We start from the raw sequence: 23,050 nt of genomic DNA, 5'->3' as shown, positions 1-23,050 counted from the left end.
AAGATCAGGTACCACCACGCTGCGCTCCCCGAAAGCCCCGGGGCGCTCCGGGGCCCGGACTCGCGGCGAGGTCAGCCCGCTCGCAGCAACAGCAACGGCGGTGACGGGGCGTGCTTCTGAGGTAACCTGCCTCTCTCCTCAGGGCGCGCTGCCCGGGGCGGGGCGGGGCAGGCCCGGCAGGGGCGGGGCGTAGAGGGGAAGGGCGGGGCAGAGCCAGCCTGGCCCGGCCCGGCCGCCCCGCACCGCCGCCGGGGCGGGCCCTGCGCTCTCGCGGGAGCTGCGCCGGCGCCGCCCGTCTGCCTGCGCGGACGCGGCGGAACCAATAAAGTTTGTTTCAAAAAAAGCAAGAAAAGAGGAGGAAAAAAGCGGTCCCGCTCAGTCTGTCGCAGCCGCTGGCGAGTGCGTGAGTGACTGCCCGCCCGGGGCTGCCGCAGCAGGCGAAGGAGGACGGGCCGCTCGAGCCCCCGCCCCGGTTCCGCTCGGCCTCGGCAGCCGTCGCCCTCAGCGGGGAGCTGCGCCTCCGCCGCTCCCCGGGCCCGCTTGTGAGTATGGTAGGATGGCTGAGGTGGGCACCGCTCCCCACAGAGGCAGGGCGGCGATAAGGGGCCTGGCGGTGACTCCCGGCAGCACCGGGGCGAGCGGGGAGAGTGACAGGTGTCCAGCCCCCCCCCCCCCCCCCCGGGGGCGGCTCGGGCAGGGGGCACCTCCGCGGCTCTGGCTGCGGGCCGGGGAGCTGCTCTGGGGTGCTGCCGGCGGCGGTCCCCGGCCAGGGAAGGGCTGGGTGCCTCCTGACAGCTCCCGCACACCCTCTTCCCCCTCCGCCCTGCCCTGCCGCGCCTCGTCCCCTCTCTCCGCGGGGGCTGGGGAACATGTAAGCGAGACCGCCGGCGTGAGGCGTTCCCAGACGGCCGCCGTCCTCCCGGGGGTCGCCGCTGACCTGTGGGTTTTTGTCTGTGTTCCCTCACGGCAGGGCTCGCTTCTCCCTCCCCGAAGTGAGTCTCCTGGCGCGGGAGGAGCGCCGGGCGGACGGCCGCAGCCATGCCGAGCGGTAAGGAGACGCGGCTGCTGCACCTCAGCGAGATGGAGAAGCTGGACAAGACCCTCTTCAGGCTGGAGCAAGGTAGGTCGGGGCGGCGGGCGGCGGCCTCCTCAACCTCCTCCTCCTCGGCGGGGAGCCCCCGCGGCCGGGTGAGAGGGAAGGGGCCGGGAGCTCGCCACCTTCTTCAGGCAGCAATGGAAAGGGAGCTCAGCCTGCTCTGGTGTTCTCTTTGTTTGGTGGAGTTTTTGTGGGTTGGGTTTGGTTTGGGTTTTTTTTTTCTTTTTTCGTTGCTTTAACGTGAAACAATTTCTGACATGCTTGCTTCCACCGCAGAGCTCTATGGGCTCTAGCTGTGATTCGGTCTGGCTCATAAAACTCCTGAGAAGTGAAAAGCAAATGGGCTAGGAGCTGTCAGACTTCATGGGAATGAAGTGTGAAGCATTTTTTAGACAGGCATTGCAGGATAGGACCTCTCCTTTTATAACCTGTAGTTCAGTGACCCAAAAAAGGCCTCATAAGTCAAGCTGTCTAGTATTTATCTGCAATGTGTTATGCAACACCCATCTTTAATATTTTGAATTTTGAAATACATTAGTTAGTATTAACATTTTGCAAGGTTTGAGGTAATGTTTCAGCATGTGCCATCTTTAGCTCCTCCTAAATCTTATCTTGCCTGTCAGATTCCTTATAGTTGTGCTAGCTTAGTGATCTGGTTGCGTACTTCTAAAAACTTGACACTATTTTTCTCTGAAAGTGTTTTTAAGTCTATTTGAAAAAAAAAAAACCGAAAAAACCACACCCCACTAATTGGTCCACTACTATGCTGGTCAGCAAATTCAGACTATAAAACTAAAGCCACTGTCTTTAGAAATAATTTTTAATGATACAACAATTTTTATTACTCATGAAATTTTGTGGGGTTGATTACTTTGATATTAGGCTCCTCGATCAACAACAATGTGATTTAGTAGAAGAGCAAGATTTTGGTTCTTGAGAATAAGAATTCTCTTCAGCTGTGTTGATTTCAACATTTTCTGACAGTGTAATCTAAGAAAACGTCAGTAGTGAAGAAGTGCAGAGTTGACCATAACCTCCATTATTAACGCATCCTTCCAGTTGTATAAATTTTATTGAAAGGAGTCCCACAGACGCGCATGGCTATCAAACATTCAAAGAGCCTTTGCTGGTAGCAGTCTCTGAGAGGGCATAGCTAATTTTGAGCACAGCATTCCTGATGTCAGTATAACTGTTACAGGAAATAAGATATCAATGGCTTATATCCCTGTGCTCTAATTTTAGTAATCCCTGTAATAAAATGTCAGGACAGTACTGGGAACAATGTACTTAACTTTCCAAAAGTGATTTTTTTAATGGAAGGGGTTTTTTTGCAATCAAATGAGCTTCATCTTACTTGACAGGCATTCAGATCCTAAAACCACTGCTTTACATGGTGGTTTTGGTGCAGTGGTGATTATGTTAATAAAAACTGCGAGCTTTTTAAGACTTGCATTTAAGTGTATTCAGACATTGAATTCTGATAGTAGAGTCCCCATGATTCTACTTAATAAGCAAGTGGCCTTTTTCAGTGTAAGATACTGGAACATGCCATCATTCAGGTTTTTTTACACTTTACAATTCATTATTTGTGTATTAATAATTTTATCTTTTTACAAATACTCAGGTTTCTTTTACTCCCAATTTGTTAGACTGCTAGAGGTAGTAGGTGTGTTACTACAGTTAACTACATGACTGGTATGTAATTTAGTAAAAAATATTGTGCAAGCACTTATATCTGTTTCAGTCACTTGAAAGGACCCTGTAATTAGCCATGCACATGATGGTGGCCCTCGTACCTGCGAGTGGAAACCTATTCTGAAACCTGTTGACTAAACTGAATTTTTCATATCCAACTGAACAGACTATAGTATGGTTTTAAATCCCAGTATTTTAACTTAATTTTGTTCTTGTTATCACAGGTATCTTAAGCCTAAATACTGCTCTTTCTATGGGTGTGTGACCTGTAGCACATATAAAAAACTCCCTTTGATTTGTTGAGCTCTCTGAAAGTTTAACAATTTGGTTGTATGTTGTAGATTACACACAAATATGTATCATTTTACAGCATTGTTTAGTGAACCCTCAATGGAGAATGAAGGAATCTGAAATATTTTCTGTTTTGAAATGTGTTCCTAATTTTTTTTCAGATGTTTTCATGGGTCAGCTTAATATAGACTTGGTAAACCTAAATACTTAAATACTACATAAACCAAAATCTGCAAAAAATTGTACGTAGTCTGATGATCACGATGTTTTGCTGTATTTTGTTTTTAAGGCTTTTTGTATAGCACAGAGGAACAAATTGGAAAGGAGATAAATAGCGCTATATAAGTAAAGGAAAAGGACTATATGTAAAGTGTGCAAAGAACAACATTAGGAAACTGGGGAGAGATTATGCTGTAGAAAAATACCAGTCTGTCAAAATTCTTGGCAGATATGTTGGGGGACTTTCTTCTTAACATAATATCAAATTATGATTTGTAATTACAGAATAGAAATATCTAGTCTGTCTGATAAAGTGATTTTATCCTTTTTTCTTGAGGTTTTGAACTACAGTTCCGATTGGGCCCGACTCTTCAAGGCAAGCCCGTTACCGTGTACACAAATTATCCAGCTTCTGGGGAGATATTTGATCGTCACAAGTTCAGGACACTATCATGGCACAATCCCACAGGAAAAGAAGATGACTCTGACAAATACTGCAAGCTGGATCTCCAAATTTCTGGATCATACCAGTACTACTTCAGTCTTGGGTAAGTGAAATTCTATACTTAGAGCCAAATGCAGTCTGCTCCCTTGGTCTACGTTTTGACCTGAAAAAATCACTGTTAAGAATAAAAACATTTTTTCCGTGCATTTTTCAAATTGCAACCATGGGGCCTATCTGACTCTGCAAATGAAAGACAATAGCTGTGGTGGCTGTCTAATACTTTCTGATGCAAAGATATTCTGGAGAATATATAGGACAAAGTTGATCAGTTTTCTGTAAATGTTGGAAAGGCAAGCCATTTCTACAAGTTTTCAGTCATCAGCATTCTAAGTATCTGAATGATTAATTTGTACTTTCTTCATTGACTTTGAAGATCGTTTTCTATTTTTCTAGCACAGAGGTTCTGGCATTCTTTACTTCACACTCTTTACTTCCTCCTTTTGTTTCAACAGGATAAGTGCAGAGGAGAATCCCAGTATTCGTAATGATTGTAGTCTGGTATTCCGAGTTTCTGGAAGATGGGTGGTTAAATTTCCTCAGGCTTAAAAAGGCATTTAGGTCATCAGGCCTCTTCCTGAGGATGGTGCTCCAAATGGAGGACTTTGTATAAAAGATGGGCAGTCATGCTTTCTTTGTTGCTGTCAATATCGTAAAAGAAGGAACTAGTACACTGTTTCAGAAAATAAAAAAGGTATCTCACTTTTTGCAGAGAGTTTAAAGCTCTGTATCCCAGTTGCGTTCTTGTAAGCAACTGGCATAAGTCCAGGAGAGGGATGACGCCTAAGAGATGAACATATCTTCAGTGTTTCCTATTTTCTTCAGGTGCCTTGCAGTCCTGTTCCCTACCTCCTCGCAACTACTGTACTGGACTACTGTGTTTTTGAAATAGCTGTGCTTGTTGGGTCGTCTTTCTGAAACTGACTGGTACAATGGGTGTTTACTATACCAATGAAAATAATTTTTTCCTAGAAATGAAAAAAGTGGTGGAGGTTACATAGTCGTGGATCCTATTTTGCATGTTGGAGCCAATAATCATGTGCTACCTTTGGATTGTGTTACACTCCAGACGTTCCTCGCTAAGTGTCTGGGACCATTTCATGAATGGGAAGATAGGCTTAAAGTTGCAAAAGAAACAGGTAATGCCAATACACATATTAAAGGATATATGTTTTTGTCTTATTGATCAAAAACGAAAGTTACACTGAAGAGCTTCAATGTAAACAGCTCATTTGTTCTTTAGTCAGTAGGGTAAATATTTTCCACTAGATTCAATTTAGTTAACAGATTAAGTCAGTGAAATTATTAAAATATTTGCAGAGGTGCAAAAATTCAGGAATTTCCTGATACACGAAACCACTTAAGTTTTATTGTTTTGATTTCAGATAGACTTAGAAGTTTGTAGAACTGACAGGGTGAATTTTGTAAAGCTTGTGTTATGTAGAATTTCAAGGGGAAGATTCAGATTCATTTGCACTGGTTATTCCAAACATTAGCTTTAAGTACATGTTTTAACTGTAACTAATTATGCTTCTGTCAATTAACTTTGAAATTTGGTTTTCTTATTAAATAAATGGCTTCTTATTATGTAGGTTACAACATGATTCATTTTACACCACTGCAGAAGCTTGGACTGTCTAGATCATGTTATTCACTGGCTGATCAGTTAGAAGTAAATCCTGAATTTTCAAGCCATAATAAAAAGTGCACTTGGAGCGATATAGGAGCTCTTGTGGAAAAACTGAAAAATGAATGGAATATGCTTTGCATCACAGATGTAGTCTACAATCACACTGGTATGATTTTTGTGTGTAATAACCAGATTGGTCCTATAATTATATTTCATTATTTCCCTTAACTTTTCTCCCTTGAGCCCATCTTTTAGTAGCTGTTTTAAGCAACTTAGTTGTTTCTGTCTTTGAATCTCTCAAATCCAGGATAACTCTTTACAATTATAACTGGTATGTCTCCATAACAGATGTAAGGGAATTTAGTATTGTTACTGAAAGAGTGAGTAGAGCCCTTCTTAGAGAGAATTAATGAACTGTGCATGTGTTTGTATTTTTATAATATGCTTATTTTTATGATCTGCAGTGTTCAGCTCCCACATAAATTAATGGAATCTGCATTATGAATTATTTGGTGAACACAAACTGAGTACTTACTTTTAAGCAGTTACAAGAGTAATACCCTGTTTAACAAGAAACTGCTCAAATTTGGATCTAAAGTGCAGACGACGAACAGAATAGGGGCAAGATGCTAGGATTAAGCAATGGAGGAAATATTACAGCGCAGTCTGTGGGGAAAGAAGAAAAAACAGAGATAGCTTTGTTTCGGGTGGAGGTTTTCTAAGCATAGACACAACAATGCATTGAAGGCTTTACTTCTCTTAATTGCTTTTCATAGCTCAAGTTGTCTGTTGTGCAGAGAGGTACAGTGGGTCTTCTTCACTATGATCTGATGAAATTATAGTACTTCATTTGTAAGTTTGCTGATTATTTGGATAATGAGTTTACTTTGATTATGTTTATGATGCAGTTTTCATTTTATGCTGTAATCCTAAAGATCACAATAATTAGCATTCTCATAGCAGAGAGTACAACAAATGGTTCTTTATGTTGGTTTTACAGTCCTTTGAGGCTTAAAAAAAACACTAACCACAGATACCTGTGAATTTCAAGCTTTATTTGCTTTAGTTTTTTGGTGTTGACTGCCAAACATTCCTATCCAGTCAGTCTGCAATGCAGTGTGGGCCCTGTTGTTTGCCCTATCTGTTTGTTGAAAAGTTACTAAGTATAGTTACTGGCTATGTGTCTGAAGGAATTAGGCTTTTAAACGTTCTCCCAATTTTGGATAAAAAATTTCTTGCACTTTACCAACTAGAAGTCCAGTTTCACACATGCTTGAGATCCAGCCATGTTTTTACTGTGTATATTTGCATGCTACCAAGGAGAATGATTTTTTTTTTTTAAGGACAGAAATATCTAAGTCTAAACTAATTATTAGACTCCAAAATATATTTTAAAAGAAAAATGTCACATTATTACTTGGCTACATTTGTAGAAGGACTTTTTCAGGTTACATTCGGAGTTCAAAGTAATCTTCATTGGGATGGATGACTAGACATTTATACTATAGTGAAAGGATGTTTAGAGGTATCTTCTAACAGGATAGAAATATTCAAATGACCATGGTCCTGACTTTCCTCATTAAGCAAGGTATACTCGATGGCTTTATTTCCTTCTTTCGAACTTTTAAACTCGAATTTTTTTCCCCCTCTTTGTTGTTTATAATCAAAACCTCTTGATTAACAACTGACTCCAAACTTTGTTAAATGCTAAATTTAGCATAAGCAGAAAGATAATTGATGATAAATGTCTGAGTAAGCAATGATGTTGTATATGCTTGTGGAGGTAAAATATTTTGGGGATTTCTGAAATAAGAAAATAGGCAAATAGTTTTTGGGGTTCTTCTTGACTTGATCTTGATTAGGTGGAAATTTAACTTCACTTTTCTTTGGTATTTTAATTGAACAGTAATTTCTAGTAGTTAAATTAGTTCATTCCTGCACATTAGGGTGATTTTATTGTAAAATGTGTTTCATAGACCCATTTGAATATAAAAGACACAAAATGTATAGTCAGTTATTTTGAGCAGATTATGGATATTTGCACATCATTATTAATTCTGCAGCATGTCTGCATTAAAAGCTTAAGTTGTCTCAGTAAATCTTCTAACGCTGGTAATTCTAACAGCTCATGAGCCCTCAGCTTACAGTGGTTGTATCTGTTGGTAGTTTCTGCCTTCTAGTTGAGACCACTGTATAAAAATGGCAATGCTTCCTGTCTGTTCCTGTTGTAAAGTCAGACAGCTCACTTTCGATATTAAGCAGTTAAGCTAAGGTGTTTGGTTTTTACGCTGGAATGGATAACAGACTGCTTGCATAGTAGAGAATGATGGGAATCAGTTTTTGATGTTAATGTCTCTGTTAGTCTCTAATGAAAGCCAGCATCCATGGCCTGACTTTAAAAGTAGATGCATGAACTAATGTTAAATATAGATGTACCTTTGGCATGTTAGCAGGAGTGTCATAGATAAACTTGCAAACCCTGTCTGGTAACTGGGTAGATGTGCTCTTTTTGGGCTGCCATTTCCTTCAGGGTGTTCAAACACCCTCAAATAAGAAATACGGGGTTTGCTAGCATTTACATTTCACCAGGAGAAAGAAAAAGGAGAGTTGTTTTTTTCTTTTCTGAGCTTTCAGTGGCTGTAATAAATCATATGAAGTAATAAAATAAACTGAAATAAATTATATTTTCTTTATCTTTCAGAAGAGGCTACTATTGTCTAATTGCAGTTTAACACTTGAGGAAATCCTAATTCTAAGCACTTGACTAATTGCATCAAACACCACCTTTTCTCAGCTTTATAAGCGTTTTCTGTAATTCCTCATCTTCATATTTCCATATTTTCATACTTCTGTGTATTTTCTCCCTAGCTCTAACAAATGTAACCAGAAGTGATGTTTTGGGCAAATTTTGGGCAAATTAGATTTCTTTTGGTGTTACGTTGCGAATCATTGGAGCTTACTTTCTGATCAGAAAATATCATTCTGTTCTGTCCAGAATTAGTGGAAGGCCTGTTTGACTTTTTTTTTTTGCATGATAACACCTTAGATTTAAATGATACATTGTCTTTTTAGAATTAGTTGTATTTACTCATTAAATTCCTTATAGTAAATCATGGTTCTTGCTAGATGAATAGAGTAAGCTAATTTTGCTTTTTGGATGAAAATATTTTTTTCAGTAGTAGTATATGTATTTAAAAAAAAAAAAAGGGTGGGGGGGTGGAGCTGGTTGTCCTAGAACAGCCTTTAACAGCCTGAGCTTATTACTGCTTTTTGTAACTTTAAAATAAGTATGGTAGTTTTAGTTGTAGGTGGTATTTAAACCATTAAGATCTTAATTTCCACAAATGGTTTGACCTTATAAACCATGTTCATAATGGTCTTAAGATGTAATGTAAGAGGGTGTTCGGAAGAGCTGTTCATACTATAGACTGAGAGAGTACACTTTTCTTTCCCTTTGACATTTTTGTTTGAACTTATTTGAACTAAGCAAACTTGGGGTTTAGGTGTTAATTTTTCTGTTATAATTTTGGACATGTTAATGGCTCTTTCCTTGTGTTTCCAATATAATAATATATTTTTCCCTTGTCTGAAGTACTACTATTTTTCTCTGCTCTTCTAAAACAGTGGATTAATAAGACATGTTCTATGACAAATGATTTTGAAAAAAAACAAAACTGGTAAAACCTGAGTAATATTTTTTTTTTTGTTCTTATGCACTCTGTGCATTTTTTTTTGCATTTGGTTTTTCAATTGCAGAGACTAATTCAAAAGGATATATGAAAATTATTTTCAGTTAAACTGTGTTTAGGACAGTTCCAAAAATGGAAAAAAATTAACTCTTGAGGATTTTTTCTTCATCATCATACTTCCAAAATCAAAATTCTCTTTGCTATATAAGTATTTACTCACATTGCTGCATGCACACTACAGTCTATATTAGAATATTACACTTACTTTCTAGTGAAGGCTCATTACCTTCTCTGAGTTAATTCTTAATATTCAGCATATCTTCTGGTGCTTGTTGATGCTACAGGGGAGGTTTAGAATAGACACAGTAGAGTGTAGTGTTTGATCTGAACGACTGTTCCGTTTGCACGCAGCAGACAGTGCACTCATCCTCCTGTTTAAGACTTGGTGGCATTGCTTCCCACCACTCTGCTTCTTATTATGCACACAACAGTGTCACAGCTAATCCTTTCTTAAAAGCCCATTTAACTACATTTTTCATTAATTATTTCTTGGGTGGTGTGTGTGCACTCTTGCTCTTTGGCTCTGTGTGTATATCATCTGATAGGGTTAAGAATATTAAAAAATAAACAACCTAGGCCATCTTAAATCTTGGTTTGGGATGTATGTTTGGCTTTCAACACACAAAGAGCATTTCATGTCCATTATTTGATGTATTTCCTGCAACAAAAATGTGATTTGATTTTTTTAAGTGTTTTAGAATTGGTGGTACTATTGCGTATTTTTATGTAACTAAAGTTGTTTCTCTGCAGTCTCTGCAACTGTATTTGTTGCAAAACAAATGGTATCAGTAATGCACACCTCTGCATAAGACATGATTTCCTATTGGCACGGAAAACTTTAGTTAAAATGTGAACTAAATATACAGGCTATAGTACCTTAACTTCTTGGTGTTAAGACGTTTGCACAAAACAACTAAGTGTTCAGCTTGTGTACTTACTTTTTTTTTCCCCCCTCCCTTTCTTGAATAAGCTACTAACAGTGAATGGCTCAGGATGCATCCAGAATGTGGCTATAACCTTGTAAATTCTCCTCACCTGAAGCCAGCTTGGGTCTTGGATAGAGCTTTGTGGCACTTGACCTGTATGGTGGCTGATGGAAAGTATACTGCTAAAGGGGTCCCTCCCTTGATTGAAAATGATCATCACCTGAATGTAAGTGAATGAGAACTAAGTAAAAGCTAGTGACCACTGTAAATAGCTGAATAAACCTTTAATGCTTCTACGGTTGTGGAAATGCACAAAAAATGGTGTTTATTTTGCAGATATATTTAATGAAATAACCCTTTGCTCCCCAATATTTTTTTTCTGAACAATTCCTATAAGCATTTAGCTTTTCTTTAATTATATTAATCATCAACATTATTAACTAAGATAATTTTTATTTTTACAGTGTATCCGTAAAATAATTTGGGAAGAAGTATATCCAAAAATTAAGCTATGGGAATTTTTCCAAGTGGATGTTAACAAAGCTGTGCAGCAATTTAAAACCCTTCTAACTCAAGGTAAAGGAAGGGTATGTTGCTGAAGCACGTGGATTATATATTTATAGTTCAAGGAACTTATAGGTAAACTTAACAATAAGCTGGAAAACAAAATAATCCCATTTTTTGCTATGTGAGAAATGTACTGCACTGATTTAAGTATACAAGAATGCTTTAAGGGCTAGTAAAGTCATTGAAGACTTTGCATGCCTTCAAAGCCTTTATCTACCCATATCTTGCTTATACTAGAATTATAGAATTTGTATGTCTTTTAAATGTAATTTCTATTTTTACTTTATGAATACTCTTTTCTGTCTTGTTCTTAGGCAAAATGAGCACTAAATCTGATCCAAATCAACATCTTCAAATAGTTCAGGACCCTGATTATAGACGATTTGGCTGTACTGTAGATATGAATATAGCATTGGCAACATTCATACCACACAGGTATTGCATTATTGATTACAAGTTAAATAACAAGGGAAGTTAGATTTGCAAAACCAAATAAACTAAAATTTTTCCCATCTCTGAAAATAATTTTATTTTTCATTCCTTTTAGTTAAGTATACTGCATGTTTTAAAATAAATTAATTGTTCTCTGCTTTTAATGTCCTTCTGATAAGCAATGGACCAGCTGCAATAGAAGAATGTTGTAACTGGTTTCGTAAGAGGATTGAGGAACTGAATGCTGAACAATACAGACAAACTAATCACCATCAAGAGCAGGTCTTATAATTACTGTGTTTTAATGCTGAATTGTTTTATTGTTTTAAGTTGCAAATAAATGTAGGCATTTCAATAATGCATAACTTAAATTATTTCTAGGCTGTCAATTGTCTTGTGGGGACTGTGGTTTATGAACGACTGGCTGGTGATGGTCCTAAGCTGGGTCCAATCAGTAGAAAATATCCTTTAGTTACCAGGTATTTTGATTTTGTTTTGTTTGGAAACTATTAGAATCTATCCAGGGAAAGTGACTTCTAAGTTCATTGAAAGTATACATTTGTATCTACAAGTGTATGTTGGTTTTTTTTTTCCCCATGGACAAGTGCCACTTAATGAGTTGATTTCCTTTTTTTAAAGGAACGATGATAACTGTTTAATAAACAAATGTGACCAGAGAGCATGAAACAATACTTGGAGCACATCGAAGGCTTGCATAGTGCAAATTGCTCTTGTAGGTGGAAGAGGGGTGGAACTAGGAAAGCTTACACCTTTCAAGTTTGATGTACTTGATGCCACTCATGTATCTGAAGGGCTAGGGCTTTAATCTTAACGCTACCAGCTGACACAGAGATAGTAGCAACACCTGTGCTTTCCTCCTTCAAGAAGTGCTACAAAATAGAAAACTCCCCATCATTTATAGTCTAGCAGCTGGTATTTTTTTGTATCTGTTTTATCTACAAGCCAGTTCATAGCAGATATTTTAATTTCAAAGACAATGAATTTTGGCTTAGGTTACCTTATGGGTTGGGGTTTTTTTTAAATTGCCTGTCTATTCCGTAGGTATTTTACTTATCCATTCAAAGAGCTGACTGTGGAGGAAGAAGAAACTATGATACATCAGCCAGATAAAGCTTGTTATTTCATGGCTCATAATGGCTGGGTTATGGGAGATGATCCTCTTAGAAACTTTGCAGAACCAGGTTTGTAAGAGAACTTTGAATCATCTTATAAACCTATTGATATTCTAGCCAAAGCAAAAAGTATTTTATTTAATCCATCTTTTTTCAGTTGTATTCCTATGAAGCTGCAGAATGGCAGACAGATAGTCAGTTTATAGCACTTTTACTTCTCATTCAGCATACAAATCAACTGTAAGAACTGGGATTTGAGGTACAGTTTTGCAAGATTTGTGAGGGAAGTTACCATCTTTCTGCCACTGAAATGGGGATATCCTGCCTCTCCACTTCTGTCATTGCTTTGCTTACTTTGTACTTTGTTCCAACACCACTGCTTGTTGGCATTTCCGTAAGACAATGACAGTGTGGCAGAAAACTAATGCAATAAAAAGGTGGATGGTGTTTTACTGCATTAGTCAGCAAAAACTGGATCCTTGAAAGGTCCAGTGAGTAGCAGTCAGTCAGTCAAGAGGTGACCCAATTAATCCAACATAAGTATGCAGATTACTTGTGAAGGTAAGATAGGGTATGAATTCACCATGCACTAAAATAGTTGTATTCTAACTCCCTTGGAGACAGTGTTGATATCCAATAAAAGCAAAGTTGACAACTCCTGTTTTCAGAGTAGTCATTTACTTTGTAAACTGAAACAAAGGCCAGTTTAATTCTAATTAAAAACGTCTATCTACAAGTTTGAGTCTGCTTTAAAAGCTAATCTGATTGATAACTCCAGAGTGATTTGGAGTTAGCAAACACCTGATTTCTGCAAAATAATCACAGCCCTTTCACTGCTTTTTATTTACTTTTTTCCTCCTTCACAAGGATGAAGATAATAAGTGTTTCAAGAGTGTTTTTGTTCAGTTGCCTTTCAGCTAATTGCCCTTTCTTCTGGGCAGATGGTTGTATGTTTTTTTCTTTAGTCATTGGCATTAGTTAAGATCCCTAACGTCCATTACTGAGTTTTCTCTCTTAATTTGTCTGTAGCTTTTTGACTGCTTTATACTTGTGTTGTACCTTTGTTTTATGCTACACATTATTTCAACTGAGAATACAATGTCAAAAGATGATACATAAGGGCACAAATATAGGAATTGCAAAACCAATGCAGCTAGTTCTGTAAATAGCCCTTAAAAATCATGGTGTACATCCAAAGAAAGCCAGTTTTTCTGTCCATGCAGCTATGTTGCCATTAATGAAGATAAAAGGTAGGCTGTGCTTAAGTGGAAGTAGTGGTGACTTACAATGCCTCCTCTTTACTTACTAGCTGCTTACTCTTATTGTAAATCTTTCATGTGTAGACCCAATCACTTAGGTGTCTGTAATGTGAGCCTTAGGAAATTAGTCTGGCTGAAAAATAATCTCTTTGCTAAGGCAGGATTACTTTTCAGCTGAACAAGTTTCCTGAACTAAATCAAGGTTCAACCTGTAAAATAACTGTGGTGATGCATCAGTATAGCTGGTCTAGGAGTAGCAGAAAGCTCTGTCTTACCATCCTGTGTGGTGCTGTCCCTGTTCATGCTTTGATCAGGTTTATGTAAGATGAATGTAAACAGACCTTCAGAAGGCTGATGACTCAAAGATAACTATATTTCTCTTATGTGGTGTCTGATTATTGACAATTCCATGATTGTGTCTGGATATGACATGTTGCAAATAGTGTGCTGTTTTGGTGGTTTTGTTTGTTTTTTTAAATTATATTACTGCCACTGTCAAATACATGATTTATTTAGGAGAGAAGTCACTTTTTAGATATGACTGATTATTTAAGTCTTTGTCACAGTTAAACCTCCTTCAGTATATTCTGTGCAGTAAGTATATTACAGGTGAACTCAGATTTAAAGATTTTTTTTTACTGATTGCATCAAAAAGAAGGCAAAAAAATAGTGTATGAAACTAGACTAGATAGAGGATAAATATTTTCATACACACAAAAAAAAATATTTAGGGACTTTGTCCATTTAAGTGATCTACCTGCCTAAGTACTTGAGAAATTTGCCTTACATCATCACAGTCTGCTGTTAACAGAAGATAAAATTTTAAATTGTGGCTGTGGCAGTTGATGGTAACACAGTGAGATGCTTTTTTGAATTTGGCTGGTATAAACAACTGAACTACTGATCTTGTTCATTTGTTTGCTGCTTCTCTTTTTCTCAAGTACAGTTTTTATACTACTTTGAAGAATTAAAAGGAATTTGATTTCAATCTGAAGAATTATTTCAGTATCACTGTAGAAGTTACATTTTCCCTTGGAGTAGTCTGAAATTATGCATCAGTGTAGGGTACATAGATTTTGAGTTTATATGATTATTGTTAGAATTTTTGCTCTTCATCACAGTGTTCTACTCTTCAGCAGTAGAAAATGAAATACCACCTTTTCATTATGGTGCGCATTCTATACTATATATATACACTATAGTGAATTTATTTCCCTTACAGGTTCAAATGTTTACTTGAGAAGAGAGCTTATTTGTTGGGGAGACAGTGTGAAACTGCGTTACGGTAATAAACCTGAAGACTGCCCATACCTGTGGGCACATATGAAAAAATACACTGAAATCACTGCCAAATATTTCCATGGTGTTCGTCTTGACAACTGTCACTCAACACCTATTCATGTAGCTGAGGTACGCAAAATTAAGCATGTTTGTTATAAAGCAGCTTCTACCTGTGAAGTAAGTCCTGCACTGTTGCTACAAAATCTGTAGCATCTACATGGCAGAGTTCAGGTGTGACTGAATCTTCCTCACAGCATAAGCAAGGTTTCTTGACTGGTGATATTTAGATAACAGTTTCAGCTACTTTAAACAGTTATGATAGCTATACTACTCTAGTGTCTTAATCCTCCACTTTAGCTGAAAAATTGCAGATGGACCTGACTAACATTTCCCTTACATAGCTATGGACTTAATGCATGACTGCCAGTATCCAGTATGTCAGTTTTAGCTGGGGTCATTGCCAAGACTTGGTTGAAAGTCTTAGTGTTTCTTTGCCATATATATATTTTGCTATTGCTGAATTAAACAGGAAGTGTTTTACTTCCCAGAATTTAAAACTTGGTAAAGAACACCTGCAGAAAGTTTAGTCTGGCAGGCTTATTGCTAAAATTAGTGCTTAGTGTTTACCACAGAGCTGACTACATCAAGAAATTGTACTTACCTAGTAAATTAGCTTTAAATAGATTTGAGTAGTGCAGCTTGTTAGTGCTTAGTCTTAGCTTGCTTACAGAGCTTACCTAAATCTATGAAGAGATCACTAAAACAAGTTGATATGCCCACACAAAAGTTAAGTGGCTCTTAAATGCAGCCATTTCACAACTTCTGCCATTCTGTCATTTATTGTTACTGGTTTTGAAATGGTAACTTTGAAGGCTTAAACTGAAGTCCTCCTAAGATTTCTTATCTTAACAGGTATCTCTTTTAGCCAACCTTTGTTCTTGCATTTTGAGTTAAGATTTCGTTTAAAAACAAAGTTGTAATTAGCTAAAAGTTTTCCAAGAATCTCCTAGAATTACTCAGTCCATAAACAGTCTCTGTAAATCACAAACATGGTTTTATGAATGTGACTTGTTGCTAATATTTTTTAATGAACTGCATATATGAATGAATGTTAACCAAATATAAATGAGTCATGTTAATGATTGCATATACGTAGCTGACAATGGTTGTCTTGCATTAAAAATATATTATGATCTATAGGAGATGCTAGCAACAGCCAGATCAGTCAGACCTAATCTTTATGTGATAGCTGAACTCTTCACGGGCAGTGAGTACATTGACAATGTTTTTGTCAACCGCCTGGGAATTACCAGCCTGATTAGAGGTACAATAAGCAGTTGAAAATTATGTAGGATTGTCGTGTATGGTTTGGAGTTTTTAATGTGAAACTAACATTGGTATGCTTTTTTATTTTTCTTACATATTCATGTTTTTTGCTTACGCAATTACCTTTTCTTCTTCATGTTTTATTTAACTTCTCTTGTGTTGTATGCTAATTCTTGATTTTGCTTGTGTTTGTGTGTCCTCTTCTGTGTAACAACTTTTTTGTTCCTTAATTTTGGCTTTCTATTTGTCTTTGCTGCATGGCGTTTTCCTATTGTCCAATCCCTGCCTAGCTTTGAAACTTGTCCTTTTTTGTATCTACCTTCCCCCTTCTGTGGCTTTTTTGGCTGTGCTTTTTGCAGTACATGCTGGACACAGCTAGAAAATTGCGAGCGGATTTGTATGTAGTGGCTGAACTGTTCACAGGAAATGAGGAGCTGGACAATATCTTTGTGAATAGGCTGGGCATTACCTCCTTAATAAGAGGTAGGCTTGCTGTGTGTGTGGTCTCTTTCCAACGAGAGATTATAGATGACGTGCTTTTTCCAAGGAAGAGGTTTCTTCTGGATTATACACTTTTAATTTCATACTCCATGTAATCAGAAGTACAGTTTTTGTATTGTGACTTTTTTGATATTTGGCAAAAGATACAGTACTAACTGTAAAATAAGAGACGACATCCTGCATTAGTTTACAGAAGGTTAAATATTTCACTCTTATTCTAGCAAGAGAAAAAGAAGTTGTAGCACAGTTCTGCTATGCAAGTGCTGCATCATGTCTGACTTCTGTTGCATGAGTTTCTTAAAGCCTATGAGAAACAGTTTCAGATCTCTGCTTTTTTTCTCCCTTTTTTCCCTTACCTTTCTCTGCCTTAGTATATTTATAGTAAATAGAATACTCCAAGGTTGTGTACCAAATTGGAGAACGTAGTTTTAACGTGATTTTTAAATGATTGAACACACCAAAATAACAACTGTAAAATGCTGCACTAACATCTTTGTGCATGCTGTACTCTATGGTAGTTATTCTTATGCAAACACCTATTTTGTTCTTTAGAGGCAATGACTGCTTATAATAGCCATGAAGAGGGAAGATTAGTTTATCGTTTTGGAGGTGAACCTGTTGGCTCTTTTGTTCAGCCACGTTTGAGGCCTTTGATGCCAGCTATTGCTCATGCACTGTTTATGGATATTACACATGATAATGAATGTCCAATTCAGGTGAGCACCTAAACCAAAACCCAAAGTTTACATTTAATGTTTTCTGAATTGATATTTCTGAACTATAGGAGGGCTTGATGCAATCTGGATGTTTTTGCTGAGCGATGTTTTAGGAAAGATGTGTTTCAGATCTTCAAGCTTTCATGCAGAGAATTATAAAATTTTATAACAACTCCTTCTGACATCCAGGATTTCTTGTCTTTCAAGGGGAAAAAGTATATATAAAGCTACTTAATGAGCTGTTTTGATTCTTTCATTCCAGCTACTATAAGTGGTTCTGTCTCTGCTTGTTAACCTGTTCTCCTAAGCTCCTGTTTTACAGGAGAGAATGAGAGAGAATGGTGGGAATTGGAGTGCTTTTTTTTGAGGGTTTCTCTTAAGTTGCTGTTGTTAGTGCATTTGTAGTAATTTCTTTCAATAATTCTATTGTGATTCAAAAAATGATGATCATGTGATTAGCAGTTTTTCTGTTAAACTGAGTATATCTTCTGTATGCTGAATTAGGAGGGGTGAATTATGTCTTTGTTTCACTATTTATTACCTATTTATTTTTTAATGTAGCACCGATCTGCATATGATGCTCTTCCTAGTGCAATGATTGTTTCCATGGCATGCTGTGCTACAGGAAGCACCAAAGGCTATGATGAACTGGTACCACACCAGGTATGTCTCTACAGTTTAACTCCTAACTTACTTTTTAAAATATAAACTTTATTCTTGTCCTAGGATATATATTTTAACATTGATTATTTGGAATTCCAAGCAGTTTTCTAGCTGGCATTACTCTGGATTGTCCAATTTCATCTGAAACTTGAATTGATAATATAGTTGAGACCTCCAGCTGTTTTTGTTGTTGTTGTTCCCCCCCGCCCCCAGTAATTGGTATTTGCTTGAATCTTAATTTCTTCACAGATCTCTGTGGTATCTGAAGAGAGGTTTTATGCAAAATGGAATCCAGCAGCACACCTGACTTCTGGTGAAGTTAATTTGCAGACAGGAATTCTAGCAGGAAGGCTGGCCATAAACCGGCTGCATCAGGAGCTGGGGGCTAAAGGCTTTAATCAGGCAAGAAGTGAGGGTAACGTGATTTCTCCATATTTATGTTCTGAGTGAGCACCATTGCAATGGTATGTCTTTTCTAGGTGTACGTAGATCAAGTTGATGAAGATATAGTGGCAGTGACAAGACATTGTCCTAACACACACCAGTCTGTTGTGGCTGTAAGTCGAACTGCTTTCAGGGATCCTAAAACTTCCTTCTACAGTAAAGAAGTACCTGAAATGTGTATCCCAGGTAATCAGATGTCTTTTCAAGAGATGGCAGGTGTACAAAAAATTCAAGTTGTTCTAATTCCATACATTTTAACCTCAAACACATGAAATCAATATGAGAATTTTCAGTATATAACACTCCTTTTATATGTACTAATATGCATGCACCAAAAGTGGTTAAAGAAACAAACTTACCTTGCTTAAGGTTTTCAAAGGCATTCATATTGAATGTACTTCTTGTAATAAGCTCCCCATGAGGTGGGGTTTTATTTACTGTCTTGTTTGTGAATTGGTAAGAAACAGTTAACAGCAAGATGGTTAAGTGTACAGAGTTGGGGGGGGGATTACTATTTATTATACTGGTGAAAAAGGCTAAAATCTTATCATGTTTGTTGATGTCATTGCTATTCAGCTTTCTTATATATGACTATTTTTGTGGTTTTAAAGTACGTCTTAAGAAACGACATTGTAATGCATAAGTTAATATAAAGATAATATATAGGTAATACATACATAATATTAATTAAATGTGCAAAGTATTTACTATAGTTAATAGTAGCAAAGTATAACAACTTCTACACATTACCTGGCTGTATTTCTGAAGAGAAGCTTTTCAAACTGACTTTTTAAGTATAGTCACTTCTTTGAATGCATGTGCGTGCCTGTTTTAAAGTCAGTCACATTATATGTTAAGATATTTACAAGTGGCTGCAAGACTTGTATACCTTAGTTTGTAGATTACTGAAAGGATAGAGAAAATAAGAATATTTGAACATTAATATAAGTTGTTATACTTTTAAGATAAAACATCTGTAGCTGCAGTTTGGAAACCAATCTAATACAGTCTCCTAAAAGATAGTAACGTAACTAATAGAGCTGGTGATTAGTAAAAGACAGGTTGTAATTCACTAATTGTTGACTGATTATTTTTTTTTATGGTCAATTTATTATAAAATAACAACATTGCTGTTTTAAATACAATACAGCCAATGAATGTTTATAGGATATTTAAAACACCTCCCCCTACGTTTTGTCACATTTGGTTGTTCTTCAGCGATACAACTGAGACTTGTATTTTGAATATTTATGTTTTCAGTTTTTGGTTTTACTTCGTGTTTTCAAAAGAATCACTTTAAATTAAAAATACCTTAACAGCTATAACATGATTCAATGTTTCTTAGGTAAAATAGAAGAAGTAGTACTCGAGGCTAGGACTATTGAGAGAAATACTAGTCCTTACAAAAAAGATGAACGTTTTATAAATGGATTGCCTAATTTCACAATGGAACTCAGAGAGCATATCCAGGTAATTAGCCTCCTTCACCCATGTTCTGATGTAATATTTTGTAATTTGTGATATTTTACATTAGAAAAAAGACATTGACTTTCAGTTGCAAATGTGTTTTCTTTCCTAAGATTAAAGACAGTAAAATTATAAAGCAAGCTGGAACTGCCATAAAAGGGCCAAATGAATTTGTTCAAGAAATAGAATTTGAAAAATTAACACCAGGAAGTGTAATAGTATTCAGGTACGTTATTATAATTGCCAGATGGCTTTGTTAGTTAAAATAGAATGATAGGATTCCTCATTTTGAAACTTGGGAATAGTTATTTTAAGTGCTACATTTCTACAAGTTATACGTTCATATTTACAGAGTTAGTCTTGACCCAAAGGCACAAGAGGCTGTTGGTGTACTCCGCAATCATTTGATCCAGTTCAGCCCTCATTTTAAATCTGGAAGTCTTCCTGATGATCACTCAGCATCTATATTAAAAACATTATTTTCTTCGTAAGTATTCTTTAAGTTTCTGAAGTAGAACTGAGAGCGCTACAGTGGAAGCCAAAAACGGTCTGTAAATTTTAAGTGAGGATTTTTTGTTGTTGTTACTACAGATAGATTGGGATTGTCAGAGTGCAATAAAAACTCTGAGATATTCTTATTATATGTATAATACTAAGCAGGATTAACACTTAAAAACTTCCCAGGCTCTTTTGCTCATGTTCTCTGTAATTGCTGTGTAAAGTAGATGTACTAATAGGGAGTGCTTGTCAGTGTTTGGGTATGATTGTTTGGGGTTTGTACTTAATACTGTGTTTCTAAATAAATAGCGAAAAATCCGAGCAGAACATCTCGAAACATCTGAAAAATGAGACTTGATTTCCAAGATTTAGTGAGAGAGTTGTATATATTTAATTATTTTAATGTAAGTCTGAAAATAGAATTGTTTTTGAAATCCTTTCTCTATTTCCCTACTAATGTTGCTTTTGGGTTTGGAACTTTTTTTTCTCCACTGTTTTTTCAGTATTGCATCTAAACTAACTTTGACTGACCTAAATCAAGTACTGTATAGGTGTGAGGCAGAAGAACAAGAAGATGGTGGAGGTTGTTACAATATACCAAACTGGTCACCGCTGAAGTATGCAGGCCTCCAAGGTAATAGTTTTAGCATTCTTTTTTCTGTCAAGAACAAAAGTAAAATAGAGCTGTTCAATCTAGATCATACCTTAATGCTATTTTATGGCTAGTGCCGTTGTTTGGATAAAAAACGGTAAGGTCTTTTCTGCTTGACTGTGCTACTAATGAGTGTTGTACCCAGGAAATCGTATACTAAAACAAGAATCCTCTCTCTCGATACTCTGGGCTGCAAAATTAAGTTTCAATAGATGTTTTAACACCAATGTCCTTGCTTTTAAAATAAAAAGAAAATACATATACCTCCAGTGAAAAGTCACATCAATTAAACCCTAGGCATTGCTAGATTACTGATGAGTGTCGATCATTTATCAAATGTATGAATTCCATCATGCTAGTTATTCCACAATGATTTTTTAATAACTGTCTAGGATGTATGCTGAGGAAACTAAAATCGAGTTGTATCTTAACTCGTTCTGCAGATTAAGAGAAGTAATGCAGTTAAATCCATTTAAAGCATCTGTTGCTGTATACTTTTCCTTCTGAATTGTAGTTGCTGTTTGTGGTAATAGTGACTTTTCCTCCTGAATTGTAGTTGCTGTGTGTGATAATAGTGTGTCTTTTAATACAGAGTTGGGTTTGTATCTTCAGGGTTAATGTCAGTGATGGCAGACATTAGACCAAAGAATGATTTGGGTCATCCCTTTTGTGATAATTTAAGATCTGGAGACTGGATGATTGATTATGTCAGTAATCGTCTGATTTCACGTGCAGGAGCCTGTGCAGAAGTGAGTAAAAATACTTATTTGGTGACTGGGGTTTTAAAGTACTAGTTTGTTTTCTTTTCAGTTACTGGTGTATATTTTAAAATTCAGTCTGTCTGTAACATTTCTTGTCTAGGCAATTTCTTCTAGGAGATTAAACCATTAATGTTTTTCTTCCCTCTCCTCAATCCTATTTAAGAATAGACTGCAAAAGGGAACTGAAAAATATGTAGGGCATGGGGGAGTTGTTAGCTCTTACATAAAGGCCTGCAAGGGTCCTTCCCTGTTTGTTTATTACTTTGCCTCAAATAAAAATTAAGTAACCATTTTTTTAAGTAAGTACTTTCAAAAGAGGGCCTAAATACTACTGAAGCATACATGATTATGATACAGTTATAGTAAGATTGCACAGTCAAGCACTGGGAAGGTAGGAATTACTGAGAGTCAAGTTACTGAGATAGCTGCATTACAATACAGTCCTTTTCTTTCTTTGTCGTATTTTATTTTCCTGCACGGCAATTGCTTTATTAATTTCACAAGATGAAGACCTGATTTGGGTAACTTAAGTAACAAATATTGAAATAAAGGCTTTAGCATTCCTATTCCATTTTGTTCCTGAAGTCAAGTGTAATGCTATAAAGCAGAAGAATGGATAAAGCAGTCTAATGTTGCACTGAAGTGACTGCTGAATCTGACCTCAGAGACAGAGCTTTTCTACAAGGGAACTTAGTCTGATACTTGCTAGATTTTCTGTTTGTCAAAGACTGTTGCTTATTTTTTCTGTTTGAGTTCTTAATTTGTAATGACTCATTCTGTTTTGCAGAAAACATAAAGTACCTATAGCTATACTGAAGTCACATGAAACTAAACTTTACAATTTCACTGTTTGCATAAGTAACTTTCCCTTCATAATTTCCATGTTAAAAGTATAGTGTCATCATGTAGTACATTGACATGTACTTTCTTCATCTGCGCAGTCTTCATCTGCAAGGTTTAAATCTTTAGTGACTTTCTAGTAGGTTGTGATAATGTTCTTTAACAGTACTAGAAGGAAAGAAGATAAATACTTTCCAGGTGTCAAACATTTTGCAGTGACACAGGGATGGTGAAGCTCCAGAATCCTGAGTCCTAGAGCCAGATCTGCAGTCACTTTCACTAGTGGCCGTACATAATTTAGCCTTCTGATAATTTTTCTATCCCTGGTCTCAAGCGTCATCTCCTCAGTCCTGTCTTTTTAAGCAATGAGAAATCTCCTCCCCACACTTGAGTTGTAGTGAT

The 23,050-nt window shown here is 37.0% G+C and overlaps 1 protein-coding gene across 2 annotated transcripts in view; it reads left to right on the top strand.

The window, feature by feature from the left end:
* Positions 1 to 524: 524 nt before the first annotated feature.
* Positions 525 to 23,050, top strand: part of AGL (amylo-alpha-1, 6-glucosidase, 4-alpha-glucanotransferase) — a 39,218-nt gene continuing 16,692 nt past the window's right edge. Inside the window, exons 1-22 of one of the 2 annotated variants that reach the window (XM_059822205.1) lie at positions 525 to 542; positions 971 to 1,120; positions 3,639 to 3,849; positions 4,776 to 4,942; positions 5,396 to 5,599; positions 10,153 to 10,334; positions 10,573 to 10,684; positions 10,990 to 11,110; positions 11,287 to 11,389; positions 11,489 to 11,586; positions 12,170 to 12,309; positions 14,722 to 14,909; positions 16,466 to 16,589; positions 17,160 to 17,323; positions 17,885 to 17,986; positions 18,236 to 18,388; positions 18,466 to 18,616; positions 19,776 to 19,900; positions 20,011 to 20,123; positions 20,250 to 20,384; positions 20,899 to 21,029; positions 21,660 to 21,796. In XM_059822205.1, the coding sequence (XP_059678188.1) occupies positions 1,039 to 1,120; positions 3,639 to 3,849; positions 4,776 to 4,942; positions 5,396 to 5,599; positions 10,153 to 10,334; positions 10,573 to 10,684; positions 10,990 to 11,110; positions 11,287 to 11,389; positions 11,489 to 11,586; positions 12,170 to 12,309; positions 14,722 to 14,909; positions 16,466 to 16,589; positions 17,160 to 17,323; positions 17,885 to 17,986; positions 18,236 to 18,388; positions 18,466 to 18,616; positions 19,776 to 19,900; positions 20,011 to 20,123; positions 20,250 to 20,384; positions 20,899 to 21,029; positions 21,660 to 21,796 (2,943 nt within the window). In that variant the 5' untranslated portion in view covers positions 525 to 542; positions 971 to 1,038. Of the gene's footprint in view, positions 543 to 970; positions 1,121 to 3,638; positions 3,850 to 4,775; positions 4,943 to 5,395; positions 5,600 to 10,152; positions 10,335 to 10,572; positions 10,685 to 10,989; positions 11,111 to 11,286; positions 11,390 to 11,488; positions 11,587 to 12,169; positions 12,310 to 14,721; positions 14,910 to 15,980; positions 16,105 to 16,465; positions 16,590 to 17,159; positions 17,324 to 17,884; positions 17,987 to 18,235; positions 18,389 to 18,465; positions 18,617 to 19,775; positions 19,901 to 20,010; positions 20,124 to 20,249; positions 20,385 to 20,898; positions 21,030 to 21,659; positions 21,797 to 23,050 lie in introns of both variants that reach the window. The other variant, XM_059822206.1, reaches the window with a different exon arrangement.

Source organism: Gavia stellata, chromosome 10 (genome assembly GCF_030936135.1).
Source record: "Gavia stellata isolate bGavSte3 chromosome 10, bGavSte3.hap2, whole genome shotgun sequence".
NCBI lineage: Eukaryota > Metazoa > Chordata > Aves > Gaviiformes > Gaviidae > Gavia > Gavia stellata.
Note: the sequence above shows the minus strand (reverse complement) of the source record. Positions and strands in the feature narration are given on the sequence as shown.